Here is a 13,644-nt window from a genome sequence, read left to right as displayed (position 1 = left end):
AACAGCTCAGCCCTTCTGCTCCCCCTCTTAGCAGAGAGGCAGCAGCCTTTAAATATCCAACCTAAACACAGTGCAGAAACACTGTTGGGAGGAAGCCTGGTGGGCTGAGCGGCTAAAAGAAAAACTTCAGTGCTTCTGTAACGTATTATGAGGATGAATTGCTCCACAGTGCCTACTGCAACAGATGTTAGTGAAGGCTTGTTTTAAAGCTCATTTACTGCTCGTTAGAAATATGTACAAACTCGAATAGTGATGGGCTTACCACAGGTTAACTTTAGGGGGTGTGTGTGTGTGGGGGGGTGGGGGGGAGGGGGTGTTTGACATAAGCTCCACTATTACAAAGAACATCACGTCTAAAGTGATGCTCTTTGTAATAGAGATGTACCTGTGCAGTGACTCAGGAGTTCTCTGTACAATCAGCGGCAGCTTATAAAACAGTCCTATTACAGCACAGCAGAGACTGTAGACGCACATTTCTTCCTTCCGCTTCAAAGATGAAAACAATACGCTTCAGGCTTGTTCTTCTTCCTACAGCTTTGATTCATTTCTGTTCCAGTTCCTCATCTTTAAATAATTCATGGAATTCTGCTCCATTTTTTTTTTCTTTTTACCATTTCCTTCTTTTCCCACTTTACTTCTTCTTTAATCTGTTTGAAAATAAACGTCCCCTGTCTGCACTATAATTGGAATGTGTTCCAAAGAATCACGCAGTGCGCTTTTCTTGCTCTTTCACAGTTTGGTAGATGGCAGTCACGGGAAATTCTATAATTGCGTTTGCTACTTTTGCTTAATTTAAGATGGAAGTAAACTCTACATAATGTCACCAGAAAAAGCCGGGACCTCAATTACAAAAATGAAACAAGTGCACACACCAGAGATCACAAGTCCTAAGATTACTAGGTCCCCCCCTTTTCCCCTGCAAACTTTGAAGCCGTCGCCATCTTGTAAGCTTTTCTCCTTTTGCTGCCCATATTTCAGCTTCCACCCTCATAGGGGCATCATCGAAATCTTGAACACATCATGCGCTGACCACTTTAGCTGGCAGTTACCTAGCTCAGTGACGCAAAGGAAAAAGGAGCATCATGAACCGTAGAAGGTAAATTCATCCCAGCAAGGTGATCTCCTGTTCTCCCACATGGCCATGGATGCTGGAAAATAGAGCATTAGCAAGTGACATTGTGACATCTTATTATTATTCAGGATTTATATAGCGCCAACAGTTTGCGCAGCGCTTTACAATATAAGGAAGACATTACAATCACAATACAATTCAAGACAAGATGGTAAGGAGGGCCCTGCCTCTGAGGTTCTTACACTCTAAAAGGGACGGGCCAGTGATGCATGAGGAGGTAGCTGTGTGGGGATGAATTGTTTGAGAATGTGATGGTTGAGGTGGGATAGGCTTCCCTGAAGAAATGAGTCTTAAGGGATCACCTAAAGGCAGTCGGAGTGAGAGATAGACGGACAGGTTAGGGTAAAGAGTTCCAGAGGATGGGAGAGACTCTAGAGAAGTCCTGGAGGCGAGCATGGGAGGAGTTGACGAGGGAGCTGGAAAGCAGAAGGTCTTCGGAAGAGCGGAGGGGACGGTTAGGGTGATACTTTGAGACAAGGTTTGAGATATATCCGGGGGCAGAGTTGTGGATGGCTTTGTAAGTGGTTGAATACAGTCATATCTCTGCAAGGGGAAGAAAATGGATTATTTTGGTGCCGACTGCACAAGATATGTACGTTATGGGGGCTAATAGTGTGACAACGTGAAGTAGAGTTTACTTCCGCTTTTAAAGTGGCAATTCCAATAAAATAAAATATTGCATATACTTTACCTAGACAGTCCTCGGGCAGCTCTCCACACGTCTTCTACAGCCTTTGGCAGCCCTCTACAGATTATTCAAAGTCCAGGAAGAACACGTGTATATTTGCATTTTTTTTTTGTGCTTTTTTTTTTTTTTTAAATACTTTTTGGGGGTAATTTTTATGCTTTGTGTTGGCCAATAATAAGCAAATCTCCCTGTAACATCATTAGGCAACGCCTTCCTTTTGAGCTTCTTCTGTTGTCTCAATCTTGTCTCATGGCCGATATGCCAAACACGTCTTGGACAATGTCTTCCCATGCCTTGTGATGCTGGCTGCGATCTTTGTATATGTGGCCAGTGAGATCATACAGCAAAAGCCTCTCTCTGACAAGGCGGCTGACATCCAGCATTCTGTGGCCTTGTTGTCACCCCTTCTCTGCAGCCTATGTAGAGTAGGGGTTGCATGAGGGGGGGCTTGTTGTTGTTGTGGCACAAAATATGCTAAGAGATCTGTTTTTCTGTTTTACATGTTGCCATGAATTTTAGGAATGGAGGAGAGTAATGTCTCCAGAGATTTGTGAGGTGGATATCCCAAGTGGCTTCAGGCGCCGGGTTCAACGTCCTTCTAGCTTAGGCGCGAATTGTAGCAAGGGGTGTGGTGGACTCTAAATTAATTAAAAAATTTAGCTTGTGGAGATTTTGTCCTTGGAGTCTAAACATTGGCTCCTGTTAAAAAAAAAACATTGGCTGAATGTAGTCTGCGGGATTTGTAGACCATGATGCATTTCCAGAATATGGCGACACCAGAGATGTGGATGGTCGATGTTCAATGTAAAAGACTGGATTGAGTTCTGGATTCTACATGCAATGTGGTCTGAAACAATATAGTATATTACAGCTTTATTGGAGCTCCCTAGACAAAACAAGAACTTTTCAGTGTTTTTTTTTTTTTTTAATTCCTAGAGTTCTTTACAGTAAACAAATGCATAAACTCATTGACTTCAGTAGACATGAGTGACTAACAAATCCGTATCACATACACGGATCCCTGGAGACATTACTTTCCTCCAGGGATTTGTGAGATGGATATCCCAGGAGGCTACAGGTGCCGGGTTCAACGTCCTTCTCGTCTAGGCGAGAATCAAGGCAGGTGGACTTTAAATATAATTTAGATTGTGGAGAAGGAAGGATCGAAATGGTGCAAAATGTAATTTTTTTGCGTGAATATCTTGGAATAGTTTTGCAGCTTTGTAAGAGAATAGCATAGAGCAACATGGCCGGTCATTGTTTTCTGCTCTCTCATGTAATCCTCAGCTGAGCGGAGACGGGAAGGGATGGGGGGAGAAGGCAGATGATGAGGGAAGCCGAGTGACAGATGGAACTGGCTGCCGCTGCTGGTCTTGTAAGAAAGTCTACATGGTGTGTTATCTGCCGGGTTTACAGCATTGTGTGTGTGATACAGATTTGTTAGTCACTCGCATTTACTGAAGTCAATAAGTTTATGCATTTGTTTACATTAAAGAAGAACTCGAATGTAAAAAAAACACTGGAAAGTTCTCGTTTTGTCTAGGGAGCTCCAATAAAGCTGTAATACACTATATTGTTTCAGACCACATTGCACGTAGAATCCAAAATTCAATCCAGTACAATACAGTCCTTTTTACTTTGATCATCGACCATCCACATCTCTGGCATCGCCATATTCTGGAAATGCATCATTGCCTACAAATCCCACGGACTACATTCAGCCAATGTTTAGACTCCGAGGACAAACATGGCAGATAAACGTGTATATCCTTCTACAGTGGCATACAAGTCCTGCCGCCCAGACAGATAAACTCACCACTGCGGCAGTCTAACCTTGCTGTGATTTTCCTTGTAAAATATTTACCTTTTTTCGGCCTACTTTTGTTATTAATTTGGTAAACCCAGATTCCACAAATATAATATTTATGTGATGATGTTGGGAGGGAGCTGTTATGTGTACTGCAACTGGAACTGTTGAGGTCTTTTAGTTTATTCTTTTAAGGTTTTCCTTTTTACCTTGTGTCTACATGGTGTATTTTTTATCTAAATGTTTCGCCTCGAGATAACATTCTTCACATTTACTCCGAAATCGCAGAAGCAGGTCAATGGCTTGCTGCAGGAAGTACACCACCAGCCCTGCTGAGCATTGTTTGCATCTTCCACTTCCACATAATGTCATTGTAAAACTGGTATTTCCAATGTTTGTAAAGTGCCAGATGACTTGTTAATATCGGGTTAAATGCTAATTCCACCTTCTGCAAAAACAAATGATAAATGCATCAACTTTGGTTTAACAAAAAAATGTGCATTTATTAATCTTTTGCATTAGAGCCCACAAAGCATTGCAACCGCCTTTTAAAGGAGAATTATGAGGCGAGTGATTTTTCACTCAGCCTCATAATCTGAGCCATCTTGTGACAATGAAACGGTCACAGGTCAGCTCAGTAGATCGGGAAGTGAGCGAACATATACCGTCGCTCGCTCACTTCTCGATCTATCCCTGCAGAGAGCCGTGACTGTCACTCGTGGCTCCCTGCGGGGATTCCCCCCCCTCCCCTGTCCGTTCCTCCACCGCTGACTGGTGAAACGGATGGGGGAAGGGGCGGGCACAGCTGGCACTGCCTCTGGATAGGCAGAGCCAGCTGTCAATCCCGCAGCTGGGTGGATCCAGACAGTTTTGTCGGGATCCGTTCCGGCTGCGGCGTCTCAGTATACCGCGAGCTGTAGCTTGCGGTATACTGAGCTTTGGGTCACAAGAGAACGCTAGTTTGTGTTCTCCCGTGACCCTTAGGAGAACTATGGGGAAACGCACTGACCCCATAGTTGTCCTTTAGGGGATCACAGGTGTAATGTCCAGGCTTCTGCAGACTGTTTCTCCAGCCGCAGGTCCGTACCAAGACACGGACTTTCTGTTATAAGTAGGGATGTCCAGATACAAGTTCAGATACCAGTGCCGATATTTGGCATTTTCATGAAAACTACCAGGGTTGCAGCTGGGACCTGGCTCTGGCGCTTTACCACTGTCCTGAAATCATTAGTCTGCATTGTTTTAGAAAAACTGTCACATGACAATAAACAAAAATGTATCAGTACTCGTACGGGAATCGTGCAGTGTATGGGCACCTTAACAGTGATTTGTATATGCAAGTGTTATCAGTCTCATTAACAACATTTCTTGTCTTTTTGCTTTATAGCCTCTGCAGAAAAGGAAGCCATTAAGAGCAGATATACAAAAGTCATGGATGCCTATGGCCTGTTAGGAGTTCTGCGGCTCAATCTTGGTAAGAGTGGCAACCTTAAAGTGGATCTGTACTGAATGTTTTAAAGCCTTTTGCATGATTGTGTTGATCTAATGCTAAGCAAATATACAGGGAAATGAGGAAAAAGTTTAAATGTATACATCTCTAGGCAGTGTTGGATATGCATGACGAATCATACATTGACAGAGCCTTCATATGAGGGTTATCTATCTGCTGGGCACAAGGAGAACTCACACCCTCCAGAAGTTGCTGGAAAGAAGAGATCTGGCCAACTGCCTAAATAGTAATCATAAGAAAAAGTGCCTTCTATGGCAGTGTGCTCCAAACTGCGGCCCTTTGCTTGCCTTTATCTGGCACTTGGGGCGCTATTCTCTTCACTGCTGCCGTAGGCTACTATTTCTTCCACATACACAAATGATGAGGCATAATTCCTCCCATTGACCCCAACGATGGGCACAATTACTTCCACTCTGACCATTCATGGGGCACAATTTTTTCCACAATGGGGCATTATTCCTTCCACTGATAATAACAATGGGGCAGTATTCATCCAATTGATATCAATGATGGGGCACTATTCCTCCCATTGATGACAATGATGGGGCACTATTCCTCGCCTTGATGACAATGATGGGGCACTATTCCTCTCATTGATACCAGTGATGGGGCACTATTCCTCTCATTGATACCAGTGATGGGGCACTATTCCTCTCATTGATACCAGTGATGGGGCACTATTCCTCTCATTGATACCATTGATGAGGCTCTCTTCCTCCTCCCATTGACCACACGGACTAGGTAAATTTGTTTTACTTCCACTGACCACCAGCCATGAGGCATTTTTTTCTCTCACTATCCAACAGGTTTGAGGCATTTTCTACACCTACTGGCCATGGTCCTTTTCATCCTAAAGTCTTGGGGACATTAAACTGGCCCTTTCCCCCGGGACTCCTGTTCTACGGGTAGAGTGGACCTTTATATTGAATACAGAGTCTAATTTTCTGGAACACGCAGACCTGTACTTTTATTTTTCTAGCACTTGTTAGACCAGCAATAGTGTGTCCTTCCACTATACAGGATTAATACAAAACTGCGCATCAGTGAAGCGGCAATAAGTAAAAAGTACGCTTTGGTGTTTTGTTGCAGGGGGGTGTGTGGTGTGGTTGGTGTCGGGGGTTGTGTATCCGTGCAAATGCCATCAAGTAAATAAGTGCTCATCGATGGCAGTGACAGCGAGTGCCAGGAGGATGGGTCTGTGATAGGGTTTTGACTATTTCTTGAGTAGTCACATTTTCTAGCAAGTTCAAATCGCATTGCAAGCAAATAAAATATAATTTATAGAAAGGATAAACACTGCAAGTAATCGTTTCAAATAATACATTTTTTTAAAGTTAGCCTTTTAAGTTGGTGACAGGGTCTCTTTATTAAATGAATGTAATCTCTTCCAGGGGAGATGATGTCACATTATCTGGTGGTGGTCACCGGCTGTATGTCAGTAGGAAAGATTCAGGACTCTGAAGTCTTTCGCGTCACCTCTACGGAGTTCATCTCCCTAAGGCTTGATCCCACAGAAGAAGATCGGATGTCTGAGGTCCGCAAGGTGCTGAACTCCGGCAGTTTCTACTTTGCTTGGTCTGCAACGGGGGTCAGTCTGGACCTCAGCCTCAGTGCCCACCGCAGCAACCAGGAGCAGAGAACAGACAACCGCTTTTTCTGGTAGGTCCATCTGTGATATTCCTTTTAGTCTATGAGCCTTAAAGCAAAATTCCGGGGGGAAAAAATCTTAACCCCTGCACTGGGGCTACCTCTGCACTGCAGTGCTCGTTTTTTTCTTGGTTGAAAAGTTATACTCACTCACCCGATCCTACGAGCCAGCAGTCTAAGGTCCCATGAGTCTTCCCGTGCTAGGACATGAGGACGCCAAGGGACACACTTTCTCTGTAGTGAAGGAGGAGAGAGGCAGAAGGGACCAGTCTTAAGAGCAATCTGTCTCTGAGGTTGGGGTGAATATAACTTACTTTTGAACCTAGACAAAAACGAGCACTTAATCCTTGTAGTGCGAGGGTAGCCCCACTGCAGGCGTTAAGAAAATATTTCCCCGGAGTTCTGCTTTTAAAGGAGAGTTACCTGGCCGCGTACAAATAAGGGAGTGGCCATTGCAGGCTTGGTTTGAATGAGGCAAATTCTAAAGCTGACATTTCTATCCTTCCCTTACTATTTGACAAGTCCCTGACCTGGGACAGGACTGTCTATTAAGTTTCAGGGTATGTGATATGCACAAGTGTTTCTGGTCAGCGGTTTAAGGGTGCACCTTCAAATGCACATCAGCAATGTGTTCCCATGTCAATCCTTACAGTATAACTTTTAGTTAAAGAAATATGCTGGGTGCCGTTGTTTATCCACTTGTGAAAATACTAGTTGCTGGGTGGCCAATGACCTCAATACTGTAAGTCGCTGACTTAGAATAAGGATTCCGCAAGTAAAATCAGAGTGGAGTCGGAGCTCCAGATCCGCATGCTTGTCCAGGGTAAGCGAATTGAGTTATTGGACCAGGAACCTGGCATTTGTTAGGAGTGGTCAGCTATCTCTGATACATGTAAAAGCTTTCCCTGTGTAGACATACAAAAGCCCAGAGACTGCTGCTGGGCTCCACCATCATGGACGTGATGTCAGCAGGCCCAGCAGACATAGAGCTGTCACTCAAATTATACTCTATAGCAGGGTAGCCAAACTCTGGCCCTCCAGCTGTGTTGAGACTGCAAATCCCATCATGCATCTGCCTCTGGGAGTCATTCCTATGGCTGCCAGTCTTGCAATGCCTCATGAGATTTGTGGCTTCACCACAGCTGGAGGGCCGAAGTTTGGCTACCAATGCTCTATAGCAGCAATGGGCAAACTGCGGCCCTCCAGCTGTGGTGGACCTATGAATCCCATGAGGCTTTGCAAGATTCTCACAGACATGACTCCCGGAGAGAGATGCTTCATGGGATTTGTTGTTTCACCACAACTGGTCGCAGTTTGGCCATCCCTGCTCTATAGTAGTAAGCTTCACTCATCCCCCAGAAGCTATTGGACATTCCCAGAAGAGTAGAGAGGGCTGTGATGTGCAAGGAGGGAGGGTGCTCGGTAACTGACTCTCTCCTAAAGTAGTACATTTTTTTAGCAATTTCAAAGGCATTACAAGTAGATAAAAAAACAAATATTTAATGGAAAGGTAAAATGCTGCAAGTAAGCATGTCAAATATATTTTCTGGTCTTTGTGTAATGTTTTATACTGGTGACAGGGTCTCCTTAACCCGATCTGTCTAAATGCCACTGTTGAACTTGCACCCCGCTTTCTTGCAGGAGGTGAGACTTCAGATTATTTCATGTGAAAATCCTTGAATGTGTTGTAATCTGGTTGTCTGTCCTCCAGGAATCAGTCTCTCCACTTACACCTGAAGCATTACGGAGTGAACTGTGACGACTGGCTCCTGCGTCTTATGTGTGGAGGAGTGGAGATCAGAACTATTTATGCGGCACACAAGCAGGCCAAGGCTTGTATTATTTCCCGCCTGAGCTGTGAGCGTGCCGGGACAAGGTTCAACGTGCGAGGCACCAATGATAACGGCCAGGTGGCCAACTTCGTGGAAACTGAGCAGGTGAGATTCTGGTGACTACTCTGTGGTGCCGTATTCTACCCGGCCCTGTTTTAATGGGTGAGAGCTGAGAATTACTGGAAGAATGGCGACTGCTATTCCGGACCTCTCTAAAAATGCTAGTTCTCTGGCTGGCCTGCTGAATCTGTGATTTCAGTACTTGCAGATTAGGAGTTTTGATGTGCATGCTTGTTCCAGTTTAGTTCTCAGGGAAAAGAATGGAAAAGGTTCCGTTGGCTTTATAGTGTGGATTGAGCTACTGTCAGCAGTCATTAAAGCCCAATTGATTCTTTTCCATGTATTACTGTAATGCAGCATATGCAGTAATGTAACTTTTTTTCTTATGTTCCATGTGTGCAAAGTACATTTATGGTTGGACCACTGCGCTGCTCAGAGGAGCTGTGTGAGGGGCATTGGAGGGGGTGGAGACAAGACCAGTCCCCCTGCAAAGGAGAGGGCAACCATTGGAGGGGGTGGAGACAAGACCAGTCCCCCTGCAAAGGAGAGGGCAGCGGTGACTGGTCTTGATTACAGGAAGCTATCCCACCCCTCACCCCCCCTAGTTTTCTGTAGGCAGCCGGCAGTCAGTGGGGCTTGCTGTTTCCTTCCCACAGTTCTTTTTTTCTGAACAGGTTATGTACAGAACAGTAATGCTGTCACCACTGTTTATACATAGTAATAGCTATGTTTGCAAAGGCATTTGGTGCACAGAAAGTAGATCTATATCCTTGTGGCTACTGAGGAATACGTTTAAAAGTAAGTTTTTGTGCCCGGAGTTCATCTTTAAACAAAGCTTCTTTCAGTGGTGTGATAAAGTCCTTCCAAAAAGATGTTGGTTGCCTTCAATTGTCCTACTTTGCTTATTGTTCTTTATGTTTTGGGGAAAATGATGCAAATTGTTCTTCTCTTGCATTTTGACGGGCTCCGAAATCATGTATTTTTATTAGAAATAGAAGAATATTTGTTGTCTTTCCATATCCTGAACGAAGGACAGTTAGTTTGGGTCTGACTGGTTACTGTGGCCACAACTCCACCCTGCACTGACCTCTCTGTATTTATTCATCTCCATCACTCTTTGCATATGTTGCGCTGTCTTATACAAGTTCCCCACCTTGCATCACAGCAGATGTACCCGTCACTCTCTCTATTCTATGTTTGTATAAATGACATTTCTGTTTGAATGGTTTATATTTCCATTGTGTACATTCATGTATTTCATCGTTCTTGTGGGGAAATCTTTCAGCATAAACTCATTTTCCAATGTACTTTTCATCAGAAGGAATGATAAATGTTTGTTTTCCTGCAGGTGATTTACCTGGATGACTGCGTGTCCTCGTTTATACAGATACGGGGTTCCATTCCGCTCTTCTGGGAGCAGCCAGGCTTACAGGTAACCCATGAGGCCAGTGCAAGTGTGGCAACTGTTGTGTTTTGTGCCCCTATAGAGTAAAAAACAGTGGGGGGAATTTATCAAAACTGGAGCAAACCGAATCGAGAGCAGTTGCCAATGGCAACCAATCGGCATCTATCTTCAGTTTGCTCAGGTAGGATTTGAAAATGAGACACAGAAGCTGATTGGCTGCAGTGCAAATCTGCTCCAGTTTTTATAAATTCCCCCCAATGTGTCTTGTAATTAAAGGTGGCCATCACAAACTACAGACGTCTATGTCCTCTGATGATGTTTGTAATTAACTGTGATCTCTCTTAAGGTGACCATACACCTTACAACCATTGTACAACTTTTTTTCCGTCCCGACATCGCACCCTCGTTCAATTTTCGTTCAAATACTCCATCATGCACAGACCTATGTAGTTTTCGATTATCGTTCGTCAGCACTACTAACTGGCTGAATTTTGTCGATCAACAGAACAGATTTAAATTTTTGTCCGTGTTTATAATAAAGATGTCATCAGCACACCAGCACGACACTTTCCAAGTCAGTGCAAATCCATTTCATTGGATAGATGGCACTCAGAAATCAAGCGCTTTTGGGGCCGCGCAGGGTCGCCTTATTAGGATCTCTGACCCTGCGCGGCCCCAAAAGTGCTTGATATTTGAGTGACATCTATCCAATGAAATGGATTTGCACTGACTTGGAAAGTGTCATGCTGGTGTGCTGATGACCTCTTTATTCAAAGTTCTACTGTTAGTGGAGCCATCCTCATTTCGAGTACCTGACATTATTTTGGAATATCTGGTAAGGTAGCTACAGGACGTATGACATTGTCCAGTGTTTATGTTGCGATTTTTGTTGTATGATAATGCCACTAATCCTTCGATTTTCGTCCAACACGAAAGTTTTCTAGTCTGCCTGAAAGACGAAATTCGGCCAGTTTTACAGTAATTGCGGTTCTGCATTTCCCATCAACTGGCAGATTATCGGACGAAGCCTTGATCGCAGACAAATTGTGCGACAATCGCACGGTGTATGGGCACCTTTTAGCTGGCCATACACCTATAGATTATCTGCAGGTTTTCTATGGTCAGGTGGAAGAAGTGCAGCAGAGGAGCTGGAGGAATCTCCCACTGGCCCAAGTTCCACTATCTTGCTAGTCGGTCCCACTGGCTCTCAAAATACCTAAACTATCTGATTGGATGCAGGTATTGTTCAGGTGCTTTGAGAGGACTCTGTTGCACTTCTTCCATCTGACTATAGAAAATCTGCAGATAATCTATAGGTGTAAGCCGTGCTTTAGGAAAGATTTACTCTTCCCGGCTGTTCTGAGTAACAAAGCAAGTCTGTACACATGACTTACAGCCACGTACTACTGACCCTTCCATTGACCCGGGGCTGCAGTTATTTGACGCTTTATGATTTTCTGAGAAGTTATCGCTTTACTTTTCCACAGTAGACATTAGACATTGTATTGTACCTGTACTGTCTCCCTCCATTGTGTAAAGCCCTGCACACACTATTGGCACTATATAAATGCTGTATAATAATAACTTAGAGGAGATGCAAGTCAAACCTGTTCGACAATTACAGTTAATAAAATAATAACAGCTCTGTGACACGATGGTTTGTTGTCAAACTTTGTGCCTTTGGTCATGTGTGTTTTATCTTGTCTTTGGGAAAGGTTGGATCTCATCGTGTGAGGATGTCAAGAGGATTTGAAGCCAATGCGCCTGCATTTGATAGGTATCACACAGACTTCTGAGGTCTTTTTTGGAAGGGGGGGGGGGGTTCCGGAGCAATTTCTTACTATTTGCACACACAGGATAAAATCTGAATTTTTGGATGGAAAACAGCTCCAGACCCCCAAACAATGATATATGTTCTGAAAGCAGAGGCCTGCAGAATAAAAAGATGCTAGTTGCAATTTTATATGTCGCACGGTATTTGCGCAAATGTTTATCAAACAAGTATTTTTAGGATAAAATACACTAAAATGAAATGTAGTGCACAGAAACAGAATATAATACCCAATGTTTTAGTAAAATATAAAAGACGGGGTCTCGCCGGGTAAATAGATACCAAACATGTCAAGCCTTAAAATTGCTTACATTTGCCCCTCCGGGGGTGAAAAAAAAAATTGCTTACATTTATGTGAATCTGCTGGAAGTGGTTAAGTCAGTGCTGCTCTCTGCATATTGGACTGCTGAGAGAAGATCCAAATAGGACCCTGCATATCACATGATTGGTCTAAACACATCTGAAGAAGGAAAGTGTTAAAAAAGAATTGGCAGGTTAAATTGCTTTTAATTAAACATTATAATCCTTTAATGTACAAAATACAAGAAAAATTACCTCTTGCCCCACCTGCTGGAAGTTTTAAAGGAAACCTGTCGTGAAGAAATATCTGTACTGCAGCTGCCAGGCAGCCAACATTTTCAGGCGTGTGTCAACAGTGGCATCTATGCATTTCTCTCAGCACAGATTCCTATTAAAGTGCGAATATGGCATTTTCAGCAAAGTCTGTGCTATTGCTTAAAACATCCAGAGTGTGGGACATTGACATTAACCCTGCCATGTAAAACATGGTATTACCTAGAAGTCCTTTTTCCTGTTGGAAAGGGTTTTATAGGACGCTCCTAATTGTGCGATTCTACACCATGCATTATATCTGAAATCTGCACAGGAGTTGGGGAGCACTGACTATGGTTATATGAAGTAACCCCCCACTATTTCTTGGCAGGCATTTCCAAACTCTAAAGAGGCTTTATGGCAGGCAAGTTGTAGTCAATCTTCTTGGGTCCAAAGAAGGAGAGACCATGCTCAGCAAAGCTTTCCAGGTAAGCTTTTGTTTGTTTTCACAATTTTATTTGGTCTCAACATATACTACACGGTGTACACAACCACCACCATTGGTTGAGAAGTTTATAATGTAATCTTACCAATCTCGTTACTGGTTAACGTACATACATGTTTTTTGAATTGTGTGAAGAAACCTTCTTGGAACAGAGAAAGTACAAGCTACTTGCTAGTAGGATCTCTTATAAGATTTGAACCTGGGACCTCAGCCCTGCAAGGTAGTAGTGCTTACCACTGGGGACTGACCAGGGGGGCATGGGTATCTTTTTGTGTCCAAATGGTTTTCAGGCTTAAACTCCCTGATAACGTTAGAAATTTGGAATGGATGTTCAGAGGAGATTAAAACATCCAATATGATAGCTTTCATTAGAGATTTTCGAGGAGTGTCCTGTTGGGAAGAAGTCCTCAAGCAGGCCAAAAACTCATCTTCTTGTTGACTTAAGAAGTTTTGGAATCCTTTTAGGCACAGAAAGTGGCACAAAATTTGTGGGTTCATCTGAGGGTAGATTAACATTTTTGCCTTGGGCACCCAATGCTTTCACAAACCGGTTGAGCTTAGCCAACTGTTCCCCCCAGATCGCAGCTGGCTGTGATTTGGGCTTCTCACAGTTGTCTTCTGATGTAACCTGATAGGGCAAAAATGATCATCCCTTGTATGTGTAGATGTAATCAA

General features: G+C 43.6%; 1 protein-coding gene across 1 annotated transcript in view; it reads left to right on the top strand.

The window, feature by feature from the left end:
* Positions 1–13,644, top strand: part of SYNJ1 (synaptojanin 1) — a 97,280-nt gene that overhangs the window by 26,556 nt on the left and 57,080 nt on the right. Inside the window, exons 3-8 of the mRNA XM_018565007.1 lie at positions 5,015–5,101; positions 6,529–6,796; positions 8,496–8,721; positions 10,025–10,108; positions 11,797–11,858; positions 12,856–12,952. Coding sequence (XP_018420509.1) covers positions 5,015–5,101; positions 6,529–6,796; positions 8,496–8,721; positions 10,025–10,108; positions 11,797–11,858; positions 12,856–12,952 — 824 coding nt within the window. The remainder of the gene's footprint in view (positions 1–5,014; positions 5,102–6,528; positions 6,797–8,495; positions 8,722–10,024; positions 10,109–11,796; positions 11,859–12,855; positions 12,953–13,644) is intronic.

This window comes from Nanorana parkeri, unplaced genomic scaffold (genome assembly GCF_000935625.1).
Source record: "Nanorana parkeri isolate BGI_ZX_2015 unplaced genomic scaffold, ASM93562v1 scaffold805, whole genome shotgun sequence".
Taxonomy (NCBI): Eukaryota; Metazoa; Chordata; class Amphibia; order Anura; family Dicroglossidae; genus Nanorana; species Nanorana parkeri.
The sequence above is the reverse complement of the archived record's forward strand: the minus strand, read 5'-3'. Positions and strand labels throughout refer to the sequence as shown.